The 27,149-nt window shown below is 38.6% G+C and overlaps 1 protein-coding gene across 8 annotated transcripts in view; it reads right to left on the bottom strand.

The window, feature by feature from the left end:
* The window catches only part of COBLL1 (cordon-bleu WH2 repeat protein like 1), a 169,539-nt gene that overhangs the window by 48,580 nt on the left and 93,810 nt on the right, over positions 1 to 27,149 (bottom strand). For all 8 annotated transcript variants that reach the window (XM_013052006.2, XM_013052010.2, XM_045066834.1 and 5 more), the window contains one exon: positions 14,836 to 15,024. In XM_013052006.2, coding sequence (XP_012907460.2) covers positions 14,836 to 15,024 — 189 coding nt within the window. The remainder of the gene's footprint in view (positions 1 to 14,835; positions 15,025 to 27,149) is intronic.

Raw genomic sequence — 27,149 nt, 5'->3', positions numbered from 1 at the left:
ATTCGAATGACATTTAATATTTTCTACAGCCCAGGAGACACAATATAAGTGATATGCCCTCATAGATCTACACAAGTAGATGGACTAGGCCAAGTGTCATCAAACTACAATTTGCAGGTCAAAGTGGGCCCATGGCCTATTTTTTATAAATAAAGTTTTATTGGAATACAACCATGCTCATTTGTTTCCATAATATCTAGGGCTGCTTCTGTGTTAAAATGGCAGATTTGAGTAGATGTGATGGAAACTGAATGGTCCACAAAGCCTAACTTATTTACTGTCTGGTTCTTGACAGTAAAACATTATGGGCGCTTGTGCTGTAACAACTAAAAAGTAACCAAGTAAATGTATAATCTCAGCTCATGATTAAGTGTTAAATTTCATTCACATCCACAAAAGAACAATATGGTCTCCGAGTCCTTCTTAATTGTCAGCCCTTAAGTAAAGAACAATAAAAAATCTTTTGTAGTCTGTGCTTTCCTCAAATGTCTAGTGATCTTAAGCTGTTAGTTCATATTTAAGAGTGAGGCACTAAAACACTCTGTATAAGTCCTATTTTCATGAATGAAGGTATAAGTTGATGGGCTTCATTTGATGGCAATCAAGTATTTTTCCATGGGGAAATATAAATGTTGGTAAAAAAATTCTCCAGTTTCTTGACTACATAATATGAACCTAGCTCCTGGCTTTCAGGAACTTGACAGGGAAATGAGGCTAGGAATCATCACTGAATCTGACATTTTTAATTTAGTCCATTTGTTTTCATATGCACCTCATCCTGGCTCTCTTAAGGGGAGTTCCCTCATCTGTAGCCTGTTTGGTTCAGCTTTTCTAAAGAAGCAGTCTCCTCCTGGAAGAGGGTTAGCTGTCTGACATTGTATGGTCTTGGGATTAAACAACACCTTATATGGATTCTCACACCATGCCCTGTGTTCACCCACCTACCTCACCCTCACCTTCTGTGACTATTGCCCATCCCTTCACATCTCTTCTCCTCTCCCACCTACAAGTAGCACCCCATTATACATATATCAAGAAAAATAATAAAAACCTAAGCCTCTCAGTAAAATATATATATATATATATATATATATATATATATGTATGTTTCAGTCCTCAAAATAAGTTTCCTATGCCTTTATTAGATGTTCCCAAAATAATAACTTAGGAGTTTTATATCTTCTGGAGCCACTTGGTACGCTTATACATAAATTTGTTTATGATCACCCAAATGTTGACACTGAGTAGTAGATATTAAATTTCATCCACAGGAAGATTAGCATAACGGTCTTATTCAAGTTAGTTTTTTGGTAACGTAATACTCTATGAGAGCAATTTGATGCTACATAAAAATTCTTGACTTGAACATGGTACCTCCTTTCTCTGATAGTAAATAAAGTGTAAAGGGATTAGGTAATGTCTAGGTAAATACAATGTAATTATAAATACACTAAAGCTGGAAGAGGAGAGAACTTTCACTGACAACCAAAATGGAGAGTTGTCTACTACTGCCTATGAATAAACGGTGTTATGTTCAGATTGGATTTCTCTCTCCACATATAAATGTGCCAAGTAATAAATGTAAAAACACTAAAGCTTATGCTTTAAACATTTTACCTCTTAAATGTGCATTCTGTAGAATCTCTGTCAGAAATACACAAAAGTTAACAAAATAGAAAGTTACTAATGCTACCATTTTTATCCCCCTATGTATAAAAATATAAACATTTAAGGAAAAAGATATTTTCCATTTTTAAAAGGTAAGCATTTAACACTCTATACACACTTATTTAGCCTTTTTGATATGCCTTAATGAGTATTGTTTTTTATCTGTGACATTAGTTTTCTAATTTTTTTAAAAAATATTTTATTTATTTATTAGACAGAGATCACAAGTAGGCAGAGAAGCAGGCAGAGAGAGAAGAAGAAGCAGGCTCCCTACTGAGCAGAGAGCCCGATGCAGGGCTTGATCCCAGGACCCTGAGATCATGACCTGAGCCAAAGGCAGAGGCTTTAACACAATGAGCTACCCAGGCACCCCTTGTTTTCTAATTTAATAAAAGAAGTGCATAATGGGCCAAAAATATTACAATAATGGCCTATTCCCTCAGTCAATTTGGTCATCTATAATCTTTGCACAAGGAATCAGACTTCATGGCAAAAAGGTTGCAGGCTGACTGGACCTATATCATGCCTTTTGAATTCAACACTGCCTAAATATTTTCTTATAAAAACATCTCTTTAAAAGGCAACTAAAGGGGCACCTGGGTGGCTCAGTCAGTTAAGTGTCTGCTTAAGGCTCAGGTCATGATCCTGGGGTCCTGGCACCGAGCCCCACATGGCACTCCCTGCTCAGCATAAAGTCTGCTTCTCCTTCTCCCCCTGTCTCTCCTCCTGCTCATGTGTGCTCTTTCTCTCTCTCAAAACAAATAAATATCTTTAAAAAATAAAAAATAAAAATCATAGAACTTCCTTATGACTTTATTCTTTCATTCTATAATTCTGCTTAATTCTTTGTTCAATAATTCCAGAAGCCAATTTTGTCTTGAAAATATTCCTATTGGGGCGCCTGGGTGGCTCAGTGGGTTAAGCCGCTGCCTTCGGCTCAGGTCATGATCTCAGGGTCCTGGCATCGAGTCCCGCATGGGGCTCTCTGCTTGGCAGGGAGCCTGCTTCCTCCTCTCTCTCTCTGCCTGCCTCTCCAACTACTTGTGGTTTCTCTCTGTCAAATAAATAAATAAAATCTTTAAAAAAAAAAAAAAAAAAAAAAGAAAATATTCCTATTGGGGCGCCTGGGTGGCTCAGTGGGTTAAGGCCTCTGCCTTTGGCTCAGGTCATGATCCCAGGGTCTTGGGATCGGCCCCCGCATCGGGCTCTCTGCTCGGCAGGGAGCCTGCTTCCTCCTCTCTCTCTGCCTGCCTCTCTGCCTATTTGTGATTTCTGTCAAATGAATAAAATAAAAAAATCTTAAAAAAAAAAAAGAAAATATTCCTATTTCCAGACAGACAAATGCAACAGACCAGAAAGTTCTATAACAGACACAAATGCAGATGAGAATTTAATACTGCATATGATAATGGTATTCCAAATTTCTGGGGAAAGATCTGAGTCTTCAGCAAATGGTATGGAAGACTGACTCGGCATCTGACAAATAAAACTTATATCTTCATCTTAAGCCTTACACTAAAGTAAATGCCAAGTAGACCACATATATAAATATGGGGATATGACTCGGGGTGGGGGGAGCAGAATAGAAATCCATCTCTATGTAGTTTATTATGTTCTAGAGCAGTGCTGTCCAACTGGAAATTTTCCATATTTGATACAGTGGCCACTTACCACATGTGGCTATTAGGCACTTGAAAAATACTAACATAGTGGACTAACAAACTAAACATTTCATGTAAACTCAATTTAAATAACCAGAGGTAGTGAGTATTGGACACTGTATTGGCCAGAGGAATTCTGGTACATTGGTTCTTTTTTTTTTTTTAAAGATTTTATTTATTTATTTGACAGAGAGAAATCACAAGTAGATGGAGAGGCAGGCAGAGAGAGAGAGGGAAGCAGGCTCTCCGCTGAGCAGAGAGCCCGATGCGGGACTAGATACCAGGACTCTGAGATCATGACCTGAGCCGAAGGCAGCGGCTTAACCCACTGAGCCATCCAGGCGCCCTGGTACATTGGTTCTTAAAGTGTGACTCATGGACAGCAACATCGGAATCTCTAGGACCTTCTTGAAATACAAATTCTCAAGCCCCAACTCTGGGAGTGGGGCCCAGCAATATGTGCTTTGACCAGCACTCCAGCCAATTCTTACACACATGCTACAGCTTCCCAACCTGCGATCAAAAGAGGATAAAGAAACAAGTAAAATATATAGTACATCAGATATGATAAATGTTGTGATGAAAAATAAGATAACAAGGGAGGTTAGGAACTGTTCTAAGCGGGGGGGGGGGGGGGAGAAGACACTAGAACAAGAGACCTGAATGGAATGAGTTTCAAAGGACCTGAGGCAGTTACAAGGACTTACAAGTTACAAAGGACCTGAGGCAGTCGTGGGCTCTACATGTTCAAGAAAAAACGGAAAGCAGACTGCTGGGGGAAAGTGGTAGACTGAAACCAAAACGGCTTGGGATTTTACCAAGTGAGAGAGAAAACCGGTGGAGTTCTGAGGAATGATGGGGTCTACTGTATATCTAAAAGGATTATATGCTGATTGTTTTCATTTTTTACTTTGACTTGAAAAAAAAAGTCATGTTTTATTTTTAAAATAAAACTAAAAAGCAAATGTAAATAATAGGGGTGATACATGATTTAAGAAGCCACTATCCTACATGAAAAAATGCTCAACATGACTCGGCATCAGGGAAATATAAATCACAACCACAGTGAGATATCATGTCACACCAGTTCGAATTACCAAGTCAGAAAATGACAGATATTGGCAAGGATGCAGAGGATGCGGAGAAAGGGGAAGCCTCGGATACTGTTGGTGGGAATGCAAGGTGGTGCAGTCACTGTGGAAAAAAGTGTGAAGGTTCCTCAAAAAGTTGAAAATAGAGCTGCCCTTTGACCCAGCAATCACACTACTGGGTTTTTACCCTAAAGATACAAATGTAGTGATCCGAAGGGGCATGTGCACCCGAATGTTTATAGCAGCAATGTCCACAATAGCCAAACTATGGAAAGAGCCCAGACGTCCATCAACAGATGAATGGATAAAGATGTGGTAAAAATATACACAAGGGAATATTACACAGCCCTCCTAAAATAAAATCATGCCATTTGCAACAACACAAATGGAACTAGAGGGTATTAGGCTAAGCCTAAAAAGTCAATCAGAGAAAGACAATTATCATATGATCTCACTCATATGTGGAATTTAAAAAACAAAACAGAGGATCAGAGGGTAAGATAGGAAAAAATAAGACAAGATGCAATTGGAGAGGGAGACAAATCATAAGAACTCTCAATCACAGAAAACAAACAGGATTGCTGGAGTGGAGGAAATAAAGGGATGGGGTCACTGGTGATGGACATTAAGGAGAGCATGTAATGTAGTAAGCAGTGCGTGTTATGTAAGAGAGGAATCACAGACCTGTACCTCTGAAACCAATAATACATGTTTATTTTTTTAAAAGCCACTGTGTTATTTATTCATTCATTCATTCATTTATTTTGTGTGTGTGTGTGTGTGTGTGTGTCTTAAAAGGTAATTTTCTTTTGTTGCTGTTATTGTATCCAGAACAGTTTGGGGGGAAAAGTTACAAAGGTATTGCAAAAATTTAGGGGGAGATAAGGACTTAGTCAGATTTCAGATTATTTCATTAAGTGCTGATACAATTAAAGCCAATGCCAGAAGAAAAGAGTGAGAAGACATTAGAAACAGAAAGAGGAGCTAAGCAGTAGGAAGAGGCCAGGATGGCTTTACACCAGAGTGTGGGAGGGCTGTTGAATGGACCCAACAGGAGGCGTAAAGTGCTGAATTAAATGATTTGCTATGTGATGCACTTACTCACCTTTTCCTGGTGACCCACAGACCATCACTAAGGTCTGGTCTTAGCTTCAGGGCGAGGTGTTAAATCAAGAAAAGAAAGGAAATTTCAGGGGTTCCTGGGTGGCTCAGTGGGTTAAGCCTCTGCTTTCAGCTCAGGTCATGGTCCTGGGATCGAGCCCTGCATCGGGCCCTCTGCTCAGTGGGGCGCCTGCTTCCACTCCCCCACCCCCCTCCTGCCTGCCTCTCTGCCTGCTTGTGGTTTCTATCAAATAAATAAATAAATAGTCTTTTTTTTTTTTTTTTAAAGGAAATTTCAAAAGGAAGAGTCTAAAAAGTAAGAATCCAAAAATAAGACATAAAGTCAGGGCCCGGACTTCAGTTTGGCTCAGTTAAATGCCTGCCTTCGGTTCATGTCATGATCCCAGGATCCTGGGACAGAGCCCCTCATTGGGCTCTTTGCTCAAGGGGAGTCCCTCTCTCTCTGCCTGCTACTCCCCCTGCTTGTGCTGTCAAATAAATAAATATTTAAAAACAAAACAAAACAAAACACAACAACAAAAAGTCAGAGCCAGAGGAGGTTCTAAGAACATTAACCTTCAGGAATTTTCAATAATAATTTAATAAAGGGGAGAGAACTTTCCACAAGATCTAGAACAGGGGTTAAGGCCAATCTTATCTAGACCTGAAGGAACAGAGTGGCCACAAGATGTTACCTGAGTTCCATTTATACCTGGATATGAACTCTCTTCTTGCAGGACCAGCTCTTAGCAGTGTTTATTCCCAGGACCTGATACAATGTCTGTACTAGTGAGATCAGTATCACTGAATGAGGATATTATAGAAACCAGTGATTATTTCTCTCTTAATCTGGTATCTCAAACACACAGCAGACAATATATAACAGTGTATGTATGTATACACACACACACACACACACACACACACACATAACTCAATATATAGGAGTTATCTGCATGGTATTGGATGTATGAAAAAGCAAAGTCACTGAAAAGAGATTCATATGCTTTAAAAAACACACATAGGCATGAAAGCTGTTTTTTCTTAATTTACAAACTGAACTAGTAGCCTTGTATCTAAAGTCAAGACATCTTTACAGAGGTGAGATATAAGCATTAAGTTGGGTTAGACCTTTTCCAAAAATAACCTCAGACCAGTTCAAATACTTCAAATAGTTCATTGCAGCCTCAGAATTTGGCACTAGAAGCACAGAAGAGAAGATCCTGACCTAGCTGATTTTGAGAGTGGGAATTACTGTCTTAACTCTCTCATGAAGGAGCCTTAGCACTATAAAAGTAGGACATAACCTTTAAGCAGTCTCCGCATGCAATGGGGCTGCTTTGGGGATTTGCAAGTCACAAACTGCACAACAGAAAACAAAATCTTCTCTTGCATATAGTTGAGAATTTTCCCCCCTGGAAGCCAAATTACTTCCAGCAAAAACAACAATTCTGTTGTGAGAAGAACTATCCCAAGTTGATGTACTAAACAGCAACTAGCTAACAGGTTCTACCCCAGGATCACCCCAGGAAGGATGCTTATGTTCCTGCTTGCTAAAGTGGAAGCACATGCCAACAGGCCACCCAAAACTTGAGCCAAATTATTAAAAGTAGGAAAGGATTGGCTGAATTTGGTCATCACTTCATCAAATAAGAAATAATATTCTCCTCCTCCATATAAGCCCCTCACTTTGAACTATAAACTATAGTTTATAGTTATTTAAGAGACTACTGTGCATTACTATTTTCAGATTTCTCTTGAGAAATAATTTCCTGGAGGGCAGATATTGTTTTTAAGACCCTCTAAAATCTCTTTTCTCTTCTTTGAAATGAAGAAATCCCTATGAAATTTCCTACTCCCTTTGGAAGTAAATGACAATCCCTCATATGAATTTCGTATCTATTACCTCATTTGAGCTCACAACCACCACAAAAGCTACTCCCACTTCATGAATTTTAAAAAACTGAGCTTAGAGAAGTTACATGACCAGATAATGAAGAACATATACACAATTAAGGTGCAGTCACAATTAGAATTTCCTGAGTCCTGACAGAGTTACATTTTAGCCCAGTAATACCCTAAGTCAGGATTCAGGATGGGATACATGGTTTGTAAGAAGCTAACTGCTATCTGCAGTTTTCCTTCAAAGAATGATGACATCACTAAGTAACCCCCTAACTCCTAGGGTGACTCTTTCTGCATTCATGACAACTATTAGGGGTAAACTTGTCCTAGATGTGTTACCTGCTAGATAAGACCTCCATTTTTGTATTTCTAAAGATCCAACTCGGTATCAAAAATGAAGGTCATGGTTCACTAAAGAGCTCACAGATCAACAAGAAGTCCAATAACTGTCTCATTGAATTTCCAACCCTTGGAAGTGTTTAAACAAAGCCACTTACCAATAGGGTGGCTATGTAATTTATCATCCAATCTGGGACATCTGAGAGTGAAAGGAGGGCACTATCAGTAAATAATCTGGGAAAACAGGTATAAACAAGGACTGTCACAGGAAAATGAGGATGCATGATGATAAGGACTTATTATGAATAGATAGATTTCAAGTATCCGATAGGGGCTGAATTCTATGAATAAGATTCTTCCTTATTATGACTCTTTAAATCTGTCTTAGTATCCAGTAAAGCATTATACCATTTTCACTGGATCCTCAAAACTTAGTTGAGTTGAATTAGTTCTCACTGCCCCTTCCAAATGTATACCAACAACCCAATCAGACTTACCAATGATAGTGTGGGAAGTTTTAGAACACTGCCTGCAGGGCTGACATTTGTCCTACGCTAACCAACCTAGTTCAGTAGTGAGTTCACGAATGAACTAATGTTCTCTAACTATTCTTATGTGCATGAAATGAAGGGGATCAGGTACATAAAACAAATAAACCTAATCTCAAAATTGAGAATGCTTACTGAATGATGCTATAGGAAACACTTTGAAGAAAGTAACAGTTTTAAGATTTGAAGACAATAATATACATCCGTACTAAACAGACAAAATACATATTTCTAAAAGTAAAAAAAAAAATTGAAGTTCACCACTTTAGGCTAAATCTACTTGGTCATGTATCTAGGATGTTACATTCACAGCTAGTCATAAATAATTACCTTCGCAAGAACTGTGATTTAATAACATACCTATTAAACACACATACACATCCCTTATTAAAAAAAAAAGAGTACTATAAATATATCTCGCAGCAATTGGGACAATTCAAATATAGACAAAGGATAAGATAAATTGTACTGACACTAAAGTTAGAAATCATTAACTGAAAAAGGGACAGGTTAACAAGATGGCATGTGCAACATGATAGCGGTTAAAAAGAAAAGTGCCTATATAGGTATATGTGTACACATACATTTGTGTGTGTCTGCGCATGTGTGTATGAATGAAAGGTTATATACCATAAAGTTAATAGTTGTAATCTGCCTGTTTAAAAATGACATCGTATTTTAATTATTTTTTAGCTTATCTGCATTTTCCTACTTACATAGTGTCCAAGTGTTGCATTTGTAATTATAAAAAATTAAAAAGAAAATTAACAAGGATCATTGTTATAAGGCAGGGAGGCCAGGAAAGGAGAAAAGGGTAGTCCACCTAAAAATGACACTCAGAGGACATTTGTGAGTATTCTGTCACATTTTCCCACCAACAAGGAGTGCAATCAGCCTGCAGAGGCTTATGTGCTCCCTGGCTCAGGGGTGTGGAAGGCAGTACTGGAGCCCAGTTAACAGGATTCTTCAGTCTCTCCAATAAAAACTCAAGCAGCTCTGGTATACTGAAATACTTTAGCAGTTACAATTCCAACTGTTATTTTGAGCAGTTACAACTGACTCAGTACCTAAAGCAAAATTTAAGAATTCTTAGGAAGTTCAACATGATTTGTGCCATGGAATGGATTTTTAACAGTGTGTTCTTCAACTCTATTCACCTATTATATAATGTATTTACTACACATGTGTCATTATTTGACACTTTTCAATAAATGTAAGTATGTTATGAAATTGTGAAACTCCTCTGGGACCCATACGGTTCTATTACTGATTTTTTTTTTAAACGAAACTGACCCACACTGATCCAATATTGTCATTTTTCATAGTCTACTTTTTCCAACAGGTGGCACTGTAATCCATGTAAACCATTTCTGAGCTAGTTCTCTGACCCACCCAGTGCCAGTCAAAACTGGGCTTACTCTCAACTCTGCTATAAACCGGTGCTGTTAGACAGGTAAATCCAGGTCACAAATCATATGTAATGAGTCTCTGGGTAATTTTACAGGCAAAGGCCAGAAAGGTGAGATGACTTGCCTCAGGTCACACAGCAAGTTACAGAATCAACCACAGGGCCCAGGATGTCTAACTTCAAGTTCTATGCTTTCTTTATTTGTATTTTCATTCATTTCATTCTCAGATTTGCTCAAATCAAAACAAATTTCTACTTAGGGTAGGAGCATAAAAGAAAAATCTATCTTTGTTTTTTATAAATGGTGTTGATTCCATTCCTCCCTTTTGTGGGAGAATACTAGTATAGCCATACAATGCTCTTTCCACAGGCTAAAAAAAGGGGGATTAATGTCAATCTTTTGCCAAATCTCCCAAATGAGAACTACTTTTAAAGTATCCCAAAGAGAGGTGCCTGGGTGGCTCAGTCATTGGGCATCTATCTTCGGCTCAGGTCATGATCCCAGGGTCCCAGGATCAAGCCCTGCATCAGGTTCCCTGCTTGGCAGGAAGCTTGCTTCTCCCTCTCCCTCTCCCCCTCCCCCTGCTTGTGTTCTCTGTCTAGCTGTGTCTCTCTCTGTCAAATAAATAAAATCTTAAAAAAAAAAAAAGAATCCTTTCAAAATAAATAAATACATACATACATACATACATACATAAATACATAAATAAAGTATCCCAAAGAAAACAGAGGAAAAAGGAACACTTATTTCATGAGGAATAATTACATACTGGGCAGACACCTCATGATAAGGTAAGGATCTAGAGTGATAGGCAAACATACCCACATACTTCCTTATTCTCTGTAGTTTTCGGCTCATAAGCTCATTATCATTAAAAATTAACTTTCCCAAGTACTTTGAGACACCACTACTTATACCGTTGCATATTGCAGCACCTTCTGAGGAAGGCAGCCCCTTGGCACCTTATCTCTAACAGCAGTGTCCTTTAATGCTTACTTTAAGTAAGGCACAGAGCAGCTCTGCCTGGTGAAAAAGGTTGGCCCACGCACACACACACAGAGATATATGTTTATGTGTGTATATATGCATATATGTACACATACAAATATATACATATACACACATAATATACATATTTATACACACACACACTACATACATACAGACACACAGACACGCACTATGGTAAATATTTTAATTCCATCTCCCTTCAATCCAATCATCCATGACAAGAATACAGAAATGCCCAAGGGTTTGCGGGCTGGCACTGTAGCTACCCTCAACAGTAAGCCAGGATTACAAAAAGGCAAGATGGCAGACTAAAGTGACTTCTGGTCCTTAAAGATGCATTATCATTAAACTCTAGTACCAAAAGATTGGTAAAGAGAGTAAGGTTATTGACCTAAATCAGAAGTTTTTACTTGCCCCCTGAGCATAAAGTCTATAACCACTTCTGACCTTATTGTGTTCCCTAATCTGAATAAGCTCTTTGGTGAAAATCAATGTACAAATAAGAGCATTCTTCTGTAGATAATGCTATGTGTTCACATTCCTGCAAATGGAACATTCTAAGCATATCTCTGCGTAAGTTGTATAAGAAGACAGAGAGAAACTTGAAAAATCTTCCCCAAGAAGACATTTGGGTGGGGGGCGCTCCTGGGTGGCCCAGTGGGTTCAGCTTCTGCCTTCAGCTCAGGTCATGATCTCAGGGTCCTGGGATCAAGCCTCGCATCGGGCTCTCTGCTCAGCGGGGAGCCTGCCTCCCCCTTTCTCTCCGCCTGCCTCTCTGCCTACTTGTGCTATCTCTCCCTCTCTCTCTCTCTCTCTCTCTCTCTCTGTCAAATAAATAAATGAATAATCTTTAAAAAAAAAAAAAGACATTTTTGGGGGGAATATATATATATTTATATATTTTATATATATTTATATAGAGATACATATCTGAACTTAAATGAAGCATTTAAGTTTTCTTAATATTCTAGTCTAATACTAATATTATTTTTCAAAGGAAATGCATATAAATAATACTATCAAAATAAATATCATACACAAGGAATATTTAGACAAATTAAGAAAAGATGGCTCAAAAAAATTCTATTAAGGACTATTCATAATGGCAATATGGAACTCTGAAATATCTAAAAGAACATTATATAGAAACTTATTTAAAATTACTCTTCCTTAACCTCCCACCCAATTCTTCTACTACTTTGCTGAAACTTTCCCTATTCCATTCATAGTAACAAGTTTAAGTTATCCATGTCATGGGTCTTCACTTTAGGTAGCTAAAATTTGTATTTTGCGCAGTTTGTTGTTACAGCTAAACAGTGTTTCATTTTTTAACCATGGGCCAATGGTAGCTCCAACATTCAAGATACTCCAAATTATACTTATTTTTTTTTTTAAAGGTTTTACTTACTTATTTGAGAGAGACAGAGAGAGCAAGAGAGAAAGAGAGAGAGAGCATGAGCAGGAGGACGGGCAGAGGGAGAGGGAGAATCAGTCTCCCCACTAAGCAGGGAGTAGGAAACAGGGGTCAATCCCAGGACACTGGGATCATGATCCGAGCCAAAGGCAGATGCTTAACTGACTGAGCCACCCAGGACCTCCACTCCAAATTACACTCTTAATATATCCCAAATTGCAGCCTAAAATATCTATAACTACTCCTAACAACCACTTTTAATCATAAACACTTAATATTAAAAAATGAGTCAGTGCATCTACAAATGATACATATATATCATTCCTGAATGATAAAACTATTAAGAACAAGTCCCTGAACCAAACCCCCTAGTGAAAACACTGATAGGAAACAAATTCTGCTCCTAGGAAAATTTTTCAGCCCTAAACAAATTTTATCATATAATCTCTCCAATACGAGGAATTTGAGAGGCAAGGTGAGGGGTTGTGGCACGTTGGGAAGGAAAAAATGAAACAAGATGGGACTGGGAAGGGAGACAAACCATAAGAGACTCTTCATCTCAGGAAATAAACAGGATTGCTGAGGGGTGGGAGGGAGGGATGGCGTGGCTGGATGATGGATATTGGGGAGGGTATGTGCTATGGTAAGTGCTGTGAGGTGTGTAAGACTCATGATTCATAGGTCTCTACCCCTGAAGCAAATAATATATATGTTAATTAAAAATAAACAAACAAAACAAACAAACCGACAAAAGCAATCAGAATTTGGGACATAACTTCTCTGGTCTCTGCGTGGAGAAACTGTCTTTATTTAAAAGATCCTAGGAAAAGAACCAGGGACTATCCAAGCAAACGTCTCTAAAACATACCATTTAAGTCGTTACCTCCATCTACATCTAAGAGATTAGGGAGACAATATTCATTTTAATGTATCTATTAAATGCCTGCCATATTCCAAGAAACTGTGCTTAGCACAATAAAACAATGAAGCCTGCATGGATCTTGTGGTTTAATCAAGAAGACAAGACATGCATATTAATTAGAGCATAGTATAATATATGGTAACTCAATGGTATAAAATGTCAGAGAGTTTGGAAGTTGGGGGTAAAGTTCATGCTAGGAAGATTAGAGAACTTTTATAAATAAAAGTGTCACTTGAGCTACTAACTTTCAAAAAGGTGTGGAAGTGGAAAAGTAGACTCTCTAGAACCAAAGAGTCACGTGGCTAAAGCCTGCGATATTCAAAGGCGAGGAGTGAAGGAAAACCCTACCTAAGAAGAAAGTCTGAGAAGTACTGGTGAGGAAACCATTGTTACCTCTCAGCATCAGTAAAGACCTAGGAAAAATACTGACTTTTTTTAAAAAAAATGACTTCGACTTCAGGGAGAATAAGAGGAACTGCCTTCATTACCCCTCAACACATCCATTGCCATTATTATTTTTAAACCAGGGTAATAGGATTATTTCAATGATTGAAGATGATAGCCAGAGTTTCTAACTCCCAAGATGCCTTCCTTACCTACCAGAAGCACAACCCAGGTGATTACCTGCATCTGAGCTGGAAGCCCACCAAGGACAGACACACGTTTCTCAACCTCCTCAATACAACTCAACATGTGATCTCCAAAACCACTCCCCATACAAAATCAATGGCAAAATGCAACTTATTTAAATTTAATGAGAATTTAATACCCAATATTATGTATTGTATGTTAATGCTAAACCTTTCTATGTTCACATATTTTTCAATAATTTGTGAAGTTGACACCTATGCTTGATGGGAAGTCTTAAGATTAAGGTTATCTTGAATGAGTTTCTTCTAGATAAAACCACCCTGTAAGAATGCATTACCCAATACGTTGCTTATTCTTTTGTTCTACACACACTCTCTTTCTCTCTCTCCCCCCAAAGGTCAAATCAGCTTAGATTTCTAAAACAGGACTCCTGATAACGAACGGGCAGTTGAAGGTGAAAGGTAGAACAAGACCAAGCATACAACTCATGTAACTTTCCACTTCAAAATGAAATGGAAAATTACACTTGGCTTTATTCCATTTTTCCAATTTTTATGCAGGTATTAAAAATATCACTCTCCTAAATCACATTTTCACTTCTTGCTAGGTTAAAGCTTAATTTTACATTTCTATTAAACTTATCCACATTTTTAATACATTAATGAAATCATTCAAAGAACTAAAAAATCCTACTAGTTTTATAGATACATAAGAGAGTATGACATTTTAAGAGTACTTAGTAACTTTTGCAAAAGCAAATTCAGAGAAGCAGCTTTAAAAAGGAAGGAATAATTTGAAGAGGAAGGGCAAGAATTTTCTTATAGACCACTGGTTTGCTTTGTAAGTTGGACTAAACAAAATTAATATAACCAACAACTGTTCCTCTGGGAAAGGCTTTTTTTTTTTTTTTTAAAAGAAAACTTATTAAATAAGTAGCAACAGAAAAAAAATCACTCTAAATTTCAAGAGTCACTTGACTGGGATTGTGGAATTCAAAGCATTGATACTAAAATATTATTAGATAAAATTTATCACCTTTGGCATATTTAATTGATAACTGAGTGACGAATGAAGTATTTTGTCAAAGAAAAAAATCAAGAGGTATATATGCAACAGAGAGTATCAATGACCCAAGAAGAAAAGGAACTCCTGCTCTTTCATTTGCTGTGTCGTACCTGCCGTGAACAGTAGTCGATTTGATAATATCCCCAGGTAGCACCACTGAGAGTTCAATGTCTTTATCTATTGTGTTTTCTTTCTGTTCCATGATGCAAGCAGAGGATTCTACAGTATCATCAACTGGAGAGGCATCGAGATATCTGGTCTCAGCTGGAGGAAGTGGTGCCTTGGCTTTTGGTTTTCTCCTTAAATAAAACAAAACACAGAAAATAAAATATTTCTATTTTTAAAGTAACTTTCTAATATGATCTAACTTAATAAAAATACAATGTGTGTGTGTTTTTCACATCTAATTAAAAAATGCACCAAAATGTTTACTGCTTATTTGAGATGTTGGAATTAAGGGATTTTTGTTTGCTTGTTTGTTTTTGCCCTCTTTAATTGGCATTTTCTTTTGCATTCAACAATATGACTACATTATCTGGTAATAAAAACATGATAACAAATAACGTTGATACTCACCTCCATGAAGTTCAACTAATGTGTTTTAAATATAGTGAAGAAAAAGTGTAATACTTTTTTTGATGAGATAAAGCATAAAAATCCTTACTACGTCAGGATGGAGGTCAGCATCTCATTTCCACACCTCATAACAGCTCTTACCTATGTTCCTTTCATTCTGTTTCCAATCTAGTGTGTTCTGCCTCTCTATCCAGACAACCCCTACCTACTCTTTGAGGTCTTGCTGAAACCACCCTCCCCTAACCCCTCAACATTCAGAGTCTCTCCCTATATAGCATATACAACAGATTCCATAAATTTAATGTTTCTACAGTTTTTTTCCTGGGTACCAGGTTTTATCTCTGTGCCTACATTTATAACTCCCTACAAAAGAGAAGCATGCCATATGTCCCGTTGCACTCAGCAATGAACAATGAACTGTGATTGGTTATTTGATGGAATATATTTCTGCTTCAGTGAAAAAAAAAATCTATAAATAATTACTCTAATAAATGTTTCAGTGTCACAAGGGCAAACTCTTAACCTGTTTATAACAGAAATAGGTAGTAGACACCCTGAAAAATTTCACATGGGCCAATTCACTGACTTGATGGGTTGAAAAAGTAAAACAAAAATAAATATAAAGTAACTACTAGTAATGACATATACCTAAGCTTTGGAAAATGTTGCCTTTAGGAAAAGCTAATTGCTTTTCGAAGAACAACTACTACTGCTTTCCAGAAAAATATAAACTTTAAATTCTCCCTCTCCCCATTTCCTACACAAAGTAAAAAACCAAACAAGATAAAAGAGCTTCTTTGTAAGTAAATATGTAACATCCACCCATTTGTCATTTGCAAAATTTAAGGTTTCATAAATCCAAGTACCTATATGCATCTGATGGCACGGAAAGCAGAAACAAGCTTCCAACACTGTACATTAATTTTCTAAAATAATAGGCCTTTCATTTTTAAGATATAATCGCACAAATATAATGCACTTGAGAAAATATTTCTTTTACACTAGTGACAAAAGTGAATTTTTAAAAGTGTTACTATTAATACACTTATAAAATATCTATACAAAGAAAATCTTATCCAGTTTCAAAACGTTTTTAATATGTAGAAATTAACTACTCATGTATTCAACATACAATTACCTAACAGACAATTATGTGGCAGATTCACCTAAACACTGGGGACGTAAAAATGGTAAGACCCAGTTCCCACCCCAAAAGAGTTCGAACCTCCAACAAACTGATAGATACATACAAAATGATGATAAAGTTTGATGATTGCCCTAATGTAGGTACACAGTTGATACAGCTAAAGCTCATGGAAAGAGAAACTTTCTTAGGAACCCAGAAACGTATTACAGATGAGAAACAAGAGTGGAGTTTAAGGGAATAAATACAAACTCACAGGAAAAAACAAGAAATAATTGGTATTTCAGGCACAGGACATCATATGGAGACATGAAAGAAACTGCTACTTTACAGAATTGAACAATTTGGTAAAAATGCACAGAAAATTTAAAGGAGATAAGAAATCAGTGAATCAGTTTTTTTAAAAACATTGATAAATAAGAGAATTCATTAAAGCAGCTCGGTATATAAACAAACTAAAATGAATGGCCTATATAAACAAAAGCAAAATTAGTCAGAAAGTATAATGGAAAAAAAAAAAACTTACTTTACAATAGCAACAAAAATGAACCTTAAAAATTGTTTTAATATGTATAAAAAAAAATTGAAAGATCTGTATGAAGAAAATTTTAAACGCTAAATAGTCAGCTTGGATCTCTCCCTTCAAATCCAGATTTGTAAATCCAATGCCTGCTTGACATCTGGAGTCAGATGATTAACTGCAATCTCCAGCTTAATTTAACTTCCGATTCCTCTCCCCAGCTCCTCCAAACCATACCCCTTTCTCTCCAAGTCTTCCCATCTCTGTAAATCACAATTCTTTCAGTTGCTTAAGCCAAAAAAGTCCCCTCACACACACAGTTGCCATCCAATCCATCGACAACTTCTGCCAGCTCTACATGATAGACCTGGCTTCCACCGACAGCCCCGTTCACCGAACACCTCTCTGTTCAAGCTGCTAAGCAGTCTCCCAGCTCCCAGCATTGCCACTTTACATCCTCTTCTCAACACAGCGGCTGGAATGAGCCTCTGAAATTGTTAAGTCAGATCACCACACTTCCTCTCATAGCCTCCGCTGACTTCTGACTTCACGGAGAGTAAGACCTAGAGTTTTGTCCTCTTAGCTCTGGTCTCTCCAATTTCCTTTCTACCTACGTTCATGACCCTCCACTACTGTGACTCTTGCCTTTCCCTTGAACACACCTAGAATAATCCACCCTCCCCCTTTTTTCTACTCCTACAACATTCCCGACAGAAGATCCTCATAGGATCTGTTCCTAACTTTAAGACAGTACCTTTATTTGTTTTACTTTTTGCCTTAGGGCTTATCAGCAACTAACATACTTGTTTATCATGTCTCCTTCCATTAAAGAGTAATTAATTACATGACAGTAGGGACTGCCCTGTGTTACACAAATTTGCAAATGAATAAAACTTCTGGAACAATGTCTGCCTCATAAGAGACATTCATATTTACTGAATGAATGGATTTTTTACACCAGTGAGTATTTCCCACAAAACAAGAGGTACCTATACATATAACTGGGAAGAAAAAGTTCACCCCACCAAGGAAGAGAATGAATTTTTACATCAGAATTACCTGTTGGACTTTGAGACACTGATTATATTTTATTTTAAAGACAATGTGTACTGAAAAATATACACTGGATTCATTAGCAAGATATAATTGGGAAACTTAAGGTGTCGAGAGTTTCATCAGGAAGGATGAAGAGAAGCCCAATTGCCACAGGCAGGGAGAGAAAGCAGCAGGAACTGAGTGGCAGGACTGAGGTCTGACCGGCACCTTCTGCTGCCGCCATCCTCCTCCCAGCCCCGGCTTTCATCATGCCAGGCACTCTGTCATCTCCAAATGTGGCCCATCCTGGTCTCCATTTGAAAGCCCTCCCCATCCTCTCTACCTTTACCATATTCTTTATCCTTCAAGGTCCAGACTGAGTCACCATTCCTTGGGACATCTTTCCTCTTCACTGCACACCACAGCACACCACAGCAAACTCCAATGAACAGTTTTAATGTTCTATGTATGTGTGACTCTTATTTCTTAAAGTACTTGGAGTCTGTGATGAAAACTCAAATTACTAAAGATAAGGCTTCTTAAAAAGAAAAATGGAGAGCAGAACAAAGCACTAATTGAAATATTATTTTACCTGGAACTTCTATTAAGAACATCCTAATGTTCCCTATTATTCAAATAACAAAGTATTTGTCACCTTTGGTGGTGATAATTGGAAAGCATATTGGTCATCAGACCAAGATCTTTCTATGGTGAACTAGAAATCTAACCAGGATAGATACAATGTCTAAGTAATTAAATAATGAATACAAAGGAAAAATTAAGTGTCATAAAACAGATGAGTAACTTAAAAATTCAGAGCAATGAGAGCATCTCAAAGCTAGTTTGGGGGAGTGGGAAGGTATACTTCAAAGAGAAGAGATATGATATTGACTCAGTTCTTGAAAGAAAAGTAAACTTTATGCAGGCAGAACCTGTAGGATCACTTATGTGTTGGTTCTCTATTGTGATCCATTTGCATTAAATTTGGCAATGTGTCTGCAAATTAAAGTTTGCTTACCACACAATATAGTCTATCCAGAAGACTACTGGGTAAAGGTCTGGATTTGGTCTGAATCCTGAGAAGCTTTCAGATTTTGTTAACAGCTTTTTACTCACCAGCAAAAAAATAAATTTTTTTTAAGATTTTATTTATTTATTTGACATAAAGAAATCACAAGCTGGCAGAGGCAGGCAGAGAGAGAAGGGGAAGCAGGCTCTCCGTTGAGCAGAGAGTCCAATGCGGGGCTGAATCCCAGGTCCCTGAGACCATGCATGACCTGAGCTGAAGGTAGAGGCTTAAACCCACTGAGCCACCCAAGCGCCCCCTACCAGCAAAATTCTTAAAATACCTTTTACCTCCTCACATTTTTTCCAACATTCTTAATTTTTTGATTGAGATGCTCTGAAGCAGTAACAAAGTTAAATGTCACCCAAAGCCAAAGATAGAGTGAAAATAATCAAAATTTATAGCATAATCCAGGTGTTGGAAATTCTGATAATACAGAAAAACAAACAATCCACACCACATCAACATGCAATAACAATTATAATTTACTGCTTAAGAATACTAGTTTTCATTAATAGTTTAAAATCACAGTAAATGGCATTGAAGTCTCCCCATTCCCTTTATTTTTAAAAAACATTATTTACTTAAGAGACAGCAGGAGCAGGGCAGGGAGGGGCGGGGGGCAGTGCCCATGGAGAAGAAGCAGACTTCCTGCAAGAAATGGATTGACACTGGGCTCAATCCATGGACCCTGAGCCTGAAATCATGACTGAGCCCAAGGCAGATGCTTACAGATGGGGCCACCCATCTCCTTCCTTTTAAATAGAATATTTGAGCCAGTTTTCCTACCCAGGGGTTTTCACATAAGCTCTTCACCAGTGACCTAGTTTGACTATCAGTTTTCACTCTATAGAGGTGTTACCCCTAACAGAAAACAAGAGCAAATTTCACACAAGGGTATGGAGGGGAAGTTATACTAAAAAGATACAGAAAACTCCTCTAGGTCTGGACAAAAATGCACTAATCAAGGCTTAAAAATAAGAAGACATAATATCACAAATGAATATGGTGAATTGAGTAGCATTATTTACATCTATACTCCTATTTACAATTGATTTACATATGAATGCATGTTTCTGTTTAAAGCACACAATTGTTTTTCCCCATCAGCTAGAGGTATAATTGGTATAAAGAAATACTGCACATTATTAACGTATACAATTTGATAAGCTTGTACATATGCATACACACGTGTTCCCATCACCACAATCAAGGTAATAAACCTATATATCATCCCCTCAAAAATATTGATTTATTCATTAAAATTATCTCAATATTATATTCAATTTTCATAATGAAAATTAAGGTATAATTTTACAGTATGCCATAACATTTTTTAAAATACCAAAACATAATTTTAACACAGAATTCAATCAGTATCCTATTTGTACTGATTGGGTTTTTTTTTTTATATAACTCTATTTCCAAAGTACTTCAAAATCATGTGCCCATTTTCCTAAAGATTTATTTATTTGACACACACACAATGAGTGGGGGAGCTGCAAAGGGAGAGGGAGAAAGAGAATCTTAAGCAGGCTCCAGCCCCAGTGTGGAGCCCCGCATCAGTCTCTGATCCTGAGATCATGACCTGAGCCTAAATCGAGAGTCAGCTGCTCAACCAACTGGGTCACCCAGGCATCCCTCATGTGTGCATTGTACACATTATTCCATCTCTGTCAATATTAAATCCTTAAAATAAGTGAAAAGGTGCTATAAATGAGAAGCTTGACAAAACAACAGAAATCTACTCAAATACCTCTTAGTTTGAAAGAAAAAAAAGCTTTAAATTATATATGAGATAATATGTACATCTGGAAGCAGCTACTCAAGTCCAACGGGATCTCATGTGTTTGCTCTATTTATATAGTATTCATGTATTCACTCAGGGAAGTACTTTACAAAATACAGCTTCAATATTAAAGACAAAAATATAAAAGTGGAATAACAAGTCTTAAAACAATAGGTTTTTTACATCTTACATTCTAATGACCAAAAAGAAATTGAACAGCCACCCTTCCAATATTATAGTATTATACTATATAGTATTATAATAGTATATAGACCTTTGGTATAGAGGGCACCCAAATATATGATGTATGATGTTGGTAAGTGTTGGTTAGGCAGCCCTTCAAAGTAACTGGCCATGTTTGGTAGCCCCTAAGCCATGCATTTCAGCTATAAATTACAGACCATTTCCCCAAAGCAATTTCTTAGTGTCTTTCTCTGCGTTTAATGAAATAAGAGAAAATTGTAGTCAATAAAAATCTTTTCCAATGGTGGGCATAACATTATGCTACATGCTTGAGGGAAAACAATTAAAAACAACAAAAGGTCCCTTGTCTTGATGAGCTTATTTGAAGTACAGTGAACACAGCAAAGTGGCTTTAGAAGATAAATAGTGGATGAAAGGCAACAAAGGGAGGTCCCAAATATTATATGACTCTTAACAGACATTTCTCTTGTCAAGGTCACCAATCGCCTATGTGTGTCCAAATCTAATAGACAATCACCTAAGTCATCTCAGTTACACTTGAGTAAGTTCCTAAATTCCAGCAAGGACACATTTCATAGCTATGCAGTAACTGCGCTTAGAATTCTTTTCCCTCAGTTTCTTTGTGTGACAACACAATTTCTTATGTTCTTCCTCCTTCACTGCCACTCCTCAATCACAATGCCCTCATCTCCCTGCCCAGGCTCTTTCCCTGCCCTTTTCTCTTTCTACAACTCTCACCTGCAGGTGATTTAATCAAACTCCAAGGCTTTAACCATCATCTGTAAGTTGATGACTCTCAAATTCACTTCTCCAACCCTGACTTGTTTATTGAACTCTGATTTATATGCCCAATAATCTCATGGTCATCTCCTTTTGGATGTCCAATACGTATCTCATAACCCATGCTCTGGATTCTCCTTTCTACCCCTGATCCCCATTCTTACCCACTCCTCCCCCGCTACTCCCCATGCCTGTAAATGGCACCACACTAAACATCCCATTAACTCAAATAAAAGTCCTAGGTATATTTTTATTCCTCTCTGTCACTACCTTCTATTTCCAATCCACTATCAAGTCCTGTGAGCTCTTCAATCCAAAACACATCCTGAATCTGTGTAAATGCCACCAGCTTCTCTGTTACCACCCTGGCAATTAAAGCATTGTCTCTTGTTAGGACTTCTGCAGTAGCCTCCTGACTGGTCTCTCCTGTTTTTCCTCTTGTGCCTTAAAACCTATTCTTTGCAGTAGTCAGGAGTGCTCTCTCTTTTTTTTTTTTTTTTTAAGATTTTATTCATTTATTCGACATAGAGAAAGATATCACAAGTAGGCAGAGAGGCAGGCAAAGAGAGAGGGGGAAGCAGGCTCCCTGCTGAGCAGAGAGCCTGATATGGGGCTCCATTCCAGAACCCCAAGACCAGGACCCGAGCGGAACGCAGAGGCTTAACCAACTGAGCCACCCAGGGGCCCCAGGAGTGCTCTTCTAAATATGTAAATCTGACACCTCGCCCCTATGATCCTTCACTGGCCTCCAAGTGCACTGAGAATAAAACCCAAATTCCTACCCTTGGTGTACAAGGCCCTAGATGAGCCATCCTGGTGGCTGTCAAGGTGTGATTTCAGAGGAGGAGCAGCAGCAGGGGCACCTGTTAGAAACGCAGGTTGTCAGGCTCTACTGCAGACCTATACTAACAGAAACACTGTGGGTGGAGTCCTAGCGATTTGCATTTCACAACTCCCAAGTGATTCTGAAGCCTGGGAGTTTCCAAATGCACTGACCTAGCCTCTGCAAACCTCTGAGCTCCCCTCAGGTTACTCTGTTTCAACTTCCTCTGTAATTCACACTGGCATCCTTTTCCTTCCTCAAATAGACCAAATCCTTCATCCCTGAGGACTTAACACAGCTGCTCCCTCTAGCCAAAGTGCATTTAACCTGCCTCCAACTGCCTGCCTCCAACCTCACCCAGACTGCAGATCAAATGTTTCCCCCATAGAGGTATTCTCTGACCGCACAAAAGAGTTGCCAATACCGAACTCCACCCATCTCTCCCTATTCTGCACGTACCTGTTTTGTACTCATCACATTTACCACTATCTGCTATCATCGTCTTCATTCTTGTATTCACTTGTTTATTATTTGAGGTCAGCCTCTAAAATGAAAATTCCGTAACAGCCGGGACCTGGCCTTTCTCATTCTCCACTAGCACCTAGAACGTCAGGTGCCACAAGCGTGGTCGGTAAGTGTTTGCTGGTTTAATTGAGGGGAGAAAAGAGAAGAGGGAGGGTTCTCTCAGTTCCCTGAGTTCACGGGACGATGAGAGCTTGGTGAGTTGCTGAGAATCAAATATTTCTGACCAGTCAGAACTAGAAGAAATTCAAAGAGACCAAAAATGGTAAAAGTATTCAATCCTCAGGAAGATTTTAAATCTTCTGCCTATTGGAGGGCGTGTCGAGGGGTGTGGGGGACAGGATTAAGAATTAAATAGGACCAGACTAAATTATAGCTTGGAAATAAACCACCTCCATTTTGCCCAGATGTTCAGTAAGTTGCTGTGGGTCGGAATTCAGATGTTCCATCTATAGCTTAACATGACCAATGAGGACTGTGATTAATAGGAAGAAAGAATGACTTAATGGAATGCTTTTCTCAGATACATTTGGCATAATGTACCAGATAAAGAGGCAAAGATATTCTTCACATCAAAGTCAGCACTTCCTAAATGCTAGTTGCCTGTATGTCCCTAAAATGCCTCCCAATGGACACAACAGAAAAATAAAATAACTTCATCCTATTTTATGACCACGTCATCAAAACAGAAAATGCTTGAGCAATGACTCGCTGGTGGAAACTGCCCAAAGTGACTTACATCTACTAACTCATTCTCACAACCCTGTATATGGTAAGTGAGCCCAGCATCATGTTCCAGATGAGAAAACTGATGGGCCACGTGTTTAAAGAACTTAGCTATCAGGGCTGGTATGGAGGTCTAAGCCCAAGTTATTGGATGCTAAAGCTAGTGCTCTTAACTATTATACTGTATCATCCCTTTGGGAGCTGAAACTTCCATACAAAACAACAACAAAGATGAATGGACAAAAGCCAAGTGGTAGAGGAAAAAAAAAAAAAAAAAGAGCCATTACTGAAGAACTACTGCTAAACACTGGGCAGGAGCCTTTGGGTACATTTAATCTCATGAGGCAGTTGTCATTGCCATTTAACTGGGGTCTACAGAGGTTAAGAAACTTGCTCCAAAGCTCATGGAGCATGGTACCAAACCCTCGCGATAACCTTAACAAGGGCCATCTAAATAAATCCCTGGTATTTAAATAGGAATGCAGATGCTAGATGTGCAAGTGCCCACTCATGCCGACAGAGACTGCTACTTCCCCAGTTGGAGTAGTGGACTCAAGTACCGGGAATCAAAAAGCAGGGGAAGGTCCTAAATGGCTACTTACCTCACCGTAAGCTAATCATTTCTCTGGTCCTCCATTCATTTATCTACAAAATAAAGGTATTGAACTAGAAAATCTCAGGTCCCTTTCCTCATCTAACATGCAGAGATTTGTGCATAATAATGTTTAGAAGCCGAAAATAGTGTCTCAGATATCTTCCACCTGAGGGCAGGGCACAATAATATTTTGGTGTGCCATCTACCCTGCACACCACAGTACTATTACTGGTCACCAAAATGGAGAAGGAAAGGAAATTTTCTGTGATAATTTACAAACAACATTTCATTGAAAGAGTGGCATGGACAGAAACCCCATGCCCGGGGAGCTCTTCCTATCCTGAGAATACTCTGGTTCTGGTCAGGAAAGGGTCTCTCTTCTCTGAGCTCACAGGAAATGGTTCCATTTCCAAGTGCTTTTCTCTGTCTTGGCATACACACTAGGAAAAAATGATGAACAGAGTGACAAACTCAAAAAACAGTCTGAAAAGCCTCTGGTTTCAGTCTCCCACACTCAATGGTTTCACATTTCAACACTCAGAATACAAGGTACCTACCACAAGCCCTTCATCACTTCAGGGTTTTTGTACCCACTGCACCTCCACTCAAATCTGATCAATAATCCCAATATGTTAACTGTATTCTGGGTTTCCATCACCTAGATTTCTTTCCTTCTCCCCAGAACACACACAAACAAAGGGCATCGATTTCTATTATCTTAATTTCCACTTTCCTGTTCCTTCCAAGTATCATTTTATTTCCCGCCTTCCTTTTGCAGCCAAACTTCCAGAACTCTGCTACCTAATATGGTAGCCATCTGCCTATTGAGCTCTTGAAACATGACTAGTGTGACTGAGGGATTACACTTTTAGTTCAATTTAATTTCTATTTTAAAACCGATACTTGATTCAGTTGTTGGAAAATATTTAAGTATATTTGGAACAGCTCAGATGTGTGGATCTATTTTTTTACTATAAATTTTATACAACTAAATACAGATCAAGTCCTTTGAATGAAAATATACCATCTGGGGCACCTGGGTGGTTGGGGGTCTGGGCGTCTACCTTCAGGTCATGATCTCAGGGTCCTGGGGTTGAGTCTCATGGTCCTTGTTCAGTGGGAAGCCTGCTTCTCCTTCTACCCCTCCCCGCTGCTCACATGCACACACACGTGCACACGTGCTCTCTCTCTCAATAAAATCTTTAAAAAAAATAGAAAAGAAAATACACCATCTGAATGGAGATGTACTATAAGTATAAAATACACACTGCATTTTATAGGCTAAGTACCAAAATATTAAATACCTATTAGTATTACTTTTATATCGATTACATATTAAATAATTTTTTACATACTGTTCAATGAAATCTATTATTGTGATGGAGAGCCTCTAAGATGGCCCCCAGTAACCCTGGCTCCTTGTGAAATCCCCTCTCACTGAAAGTGGGTTAGATTTAGTGACTCATGTTCAGTGAACAGAATGCTGCAAAGAATGTCACTTCTGAGATTAGGTTACCAAAGACTGTGGTGTCAGTTCTAGACACTCTCACTCGCTCTAAGGGAAGCCCGCTACCATGTTCTCAGCTTCCCTTTGTCTCTGGCGGACAGCTAACGAGGACTTGCAGCCTGCCACCAGCCAAGACTGTGAGCTTGAAAGCGGATCCCACCTCAGCTGAGACTTGAGCCCCAGCTGACATCCTGATTACAGCCTCACCTCCCTAACCAACAATCTAGAGAAGTAAGATTCTACATAAACCCTCCACCTCAGTTCCAGCATCAGGTGACCTAGCAGACCCGCTATGTTCAAAAGCACCCACTGCTCAGGCCAGGCACAAAGAGGACTTTCTCTCTGCAATCAGTCAGTGAATATCCTCTCGCTGGATGCCTTGTCTTCCAAGAACCTTTCTTGTTCTATACATGGAAGTCTTTCTGCTTTAAAATCTTTTAGTATCTTATTTATATTTATAATAGGACATTTGGATAGATAGATCCTTTTGTTCAATAAGTAGCTATGATGCGCTATCACACCCAACACACTACGTAGATTAAGATTAGATCCAAAGAAGGCGCCTGGGTGGCTCAGTGGGTTAAGCCTCTGCCTTGGGCTCAGGTCATGAACTCAGGGTCCTGGGATGGAGCCTAGCATGGGGAACCTCTGCTCAGCAGGGAGCCTGCTTCCCCCTCCCCCTCTGCCTGCCTTTCTGCCTTTCTATCTCTCTCTCTCTGTTAAATAAATAAACAAAATCTTAAAAAAAAAAAAAAAAGATTATATCCAATTATATCCAAATAAGCTTTCCCTTCTAGCACTGACAGTATGGTAGAAAGAATAAAAAGAAAGCCAAATAACTAATTACAGTAGAGGAATACAATACCCCAGACTGCCCTGTGTCTTACAGCACACTTTGCTGTGCACCCCACCTTATCTGCCAGAAAAAATTTTTGAAGCAGAGGTGCGCTTGGGTGGCTCAGTTGTTAAGCGTCTACCTTCAGCTCAGGTCAGGATCACAGGGTCCTGGAATCGAGCCCTGCATTGGGCTCCCTGCACAGTGGGGAGCCTGCTTCTCCCTCTCCAACTTCCCCCAGCTTATGTTCCCTCTCTTGCTGTGTCTGTCTGTCAAATAGACAAATTAAAAAAAAAACAACA

The sequence above is a fragment of the Mustela putorius genome, unplaced genomic scaffold (genome assembly GCF_011764305.1).
Source record: "Mustela putorius furo isolate JIRA1106 unplaced genomic scaffold, ASM1176430v1.1 tig00003869_pilon_pilon_pilon, whole genome shotgun sequence".
In the NCBI taxonomy this organism is placed as follows: Eukaryota; Metazoa; Chordata; class Mammalia; order Carnivora; family Mustelidae; genus Mustela; species Mustela putorius.
Note: the sequence above shows the minus strand (reverse complement) of the source record. Positions and strands in the feature narration are given on the sequence as shown.